This window comes from Trypanosoma equiperdum (assembly GCF_001457755.1).
Source record: "Trypanosoma equiperdum strain OVI genome assembly, contig: ctg_1870, whole genome shotgun sequence".
Classification (NCBI taxonomy): Eukaryota; Euglenozoa; class Kinetoplastea; order Trypanosomatida; family Trypanosomatidae; genus Trypanosoma; species Trypanosoma equiperdum.
In genome coordinates, this window is record NW_027123916.1 from 8,780 (window position 1) to 10,208 (window position 1,429).

Consider the following 1,429-nt stretch of genomic DNA (forward strand, 5'->3'; position numbering starts at 1 on the left):
CTTTTATGCGAAGTCACTTATCTTTTTGACCCAAGGTACATCCTTGAAGTGCTGTTGGGCCGTCGGTGTGTAGCCGGTGAATTTGACGCATATGCCGTTGGCTGTGTCGCCGTCGCAGTTGTTTTGCAAAAAAGCCCCGAGGTAACCGTCGCTGACCTGTATTCTCAGTTTAGTATGAACCGCTGTTAGTCTGTTGCGCAGTAGGCTTGCGGCTACTTTTTTCGCCGCCGTCGGTCCGCAGAACTTGCTGATGTCTGTCCATTGTGCTGGACCGGTATTGTAGTTGCCGTTCCATCGAGGTTTTGGTGTGTTAGCTTCAATACAAGCGTGCGGTAGCCCGCTGACGGCCCCTTGAGCGCAGAGGCAAATTATTGTCCCGATTACAGTTGAAGCCGGGTGGGCTGTTCCTGCCCCTTCGCAATGGTTGCTATGGCCGTCGTTGGTGCCGGTTTTGAAGATGGCGTCTTGCTCCGGTGCACCTGATGGTTTAGTCGTCTGGCCGTACACTATTTGATTTAATTCCTGTTTGCAGTCTTTGGACGCTTTGATTTTGTCCACCGCGGTCTGTTGCTTTAGTTGGGCGTGCAGGTGCTCCGCCGCCTCTGCTATTGGCTCTAGCTTAATGTATACCAGTTTTTGTACATCTTCCGTCGCGTCTTTTAAGCCGGCTGAAGCCAGTAGAGTTTCTCTTTTGTTGCCGCTGTTGACAGACTTTGCTGCTTTGAGCCACGTTTGCCACATCTTCTGCCAGAATGGGTCGTTCTCCATTGACTCTGGTACTGTTGTTTGCCAGTCTCTTTTGCCGTTTTCTTTTTTGAACATTTTTGTCCATTCATCTGGGCTTAGAGTCATGTTTAGATCCCGTATTGCTTCGTAAGCGGCTTCTCCACCTTTCAGTTCCTCCGCTGCCTCGGCTTCCAAGTCTGCTAGTGCTGCGATTTCACAGAGTGCTTCGAATTCTGCCTTGTTTGCGAGCTTTTCTATGGCCGCGTCACAGCTGCCTGTCAACATAAAAACAACAGCAGCAAGTGCTACAGTTTCTTTAGACATCATGACTAGAACTTTGTTCCTTGTCGTTGTCCTATTATTACAGGGCCGCAAACTGCCGATGTCTGGGTACGAGTCCCCGCCATAAAAAGTTTTAGTGCTTAAAATGTTGCATTTATTCATGACTGCTTGTGTGTTCTTTGAGATACAGACGAAATTGGCGCGGTGTTGGCTGCTTTATTAAAAGATGTTAATGTTTTGATCAACAGGAGTTGCATTTCGTTTAGAGTTACTATTATTTTCCGCTTTTCTGCTTCTGGCTCTTGGACCTGTACGCGGATTTCCGTATGGTTCCTGTGGCCATCTTGCTGTCTTGTTATTGTTAGTCTATGTAAAATATTAAAGGTTGTGGTTCTGTCCTCAGTTTCGGCCTTAGCAGATG

The 1,429-nt window shown here is 47.8% G+C and overlaps 1 protein-coding gene across 1 annotated transcript; it reads right to left on the reverse strand.

Annotated features, from left to right (window-relative positions):
• Positions 1 to 3: 3 nt before the first annotated feature.
• On the reverse strand, positions 4 to 1,053 carry TEOVI_000891900 (Trypanosomal VSG domain containing protein, putative; the record flags this gene model as incomplete). Its single annotated transcript, XM_067223421.1, has 1 exon — positions 4 to 1,053. The coding sequence occupies one exon, from the start codon at positions 1,051 to 1,053 to the stop codon at positions 4 to 6; it is 1,050 nt and encodes a 349-aa protein (XP_067079522.1).
• Positions 1,054 to 1,429: the final 376 nt, after the last annotated feature.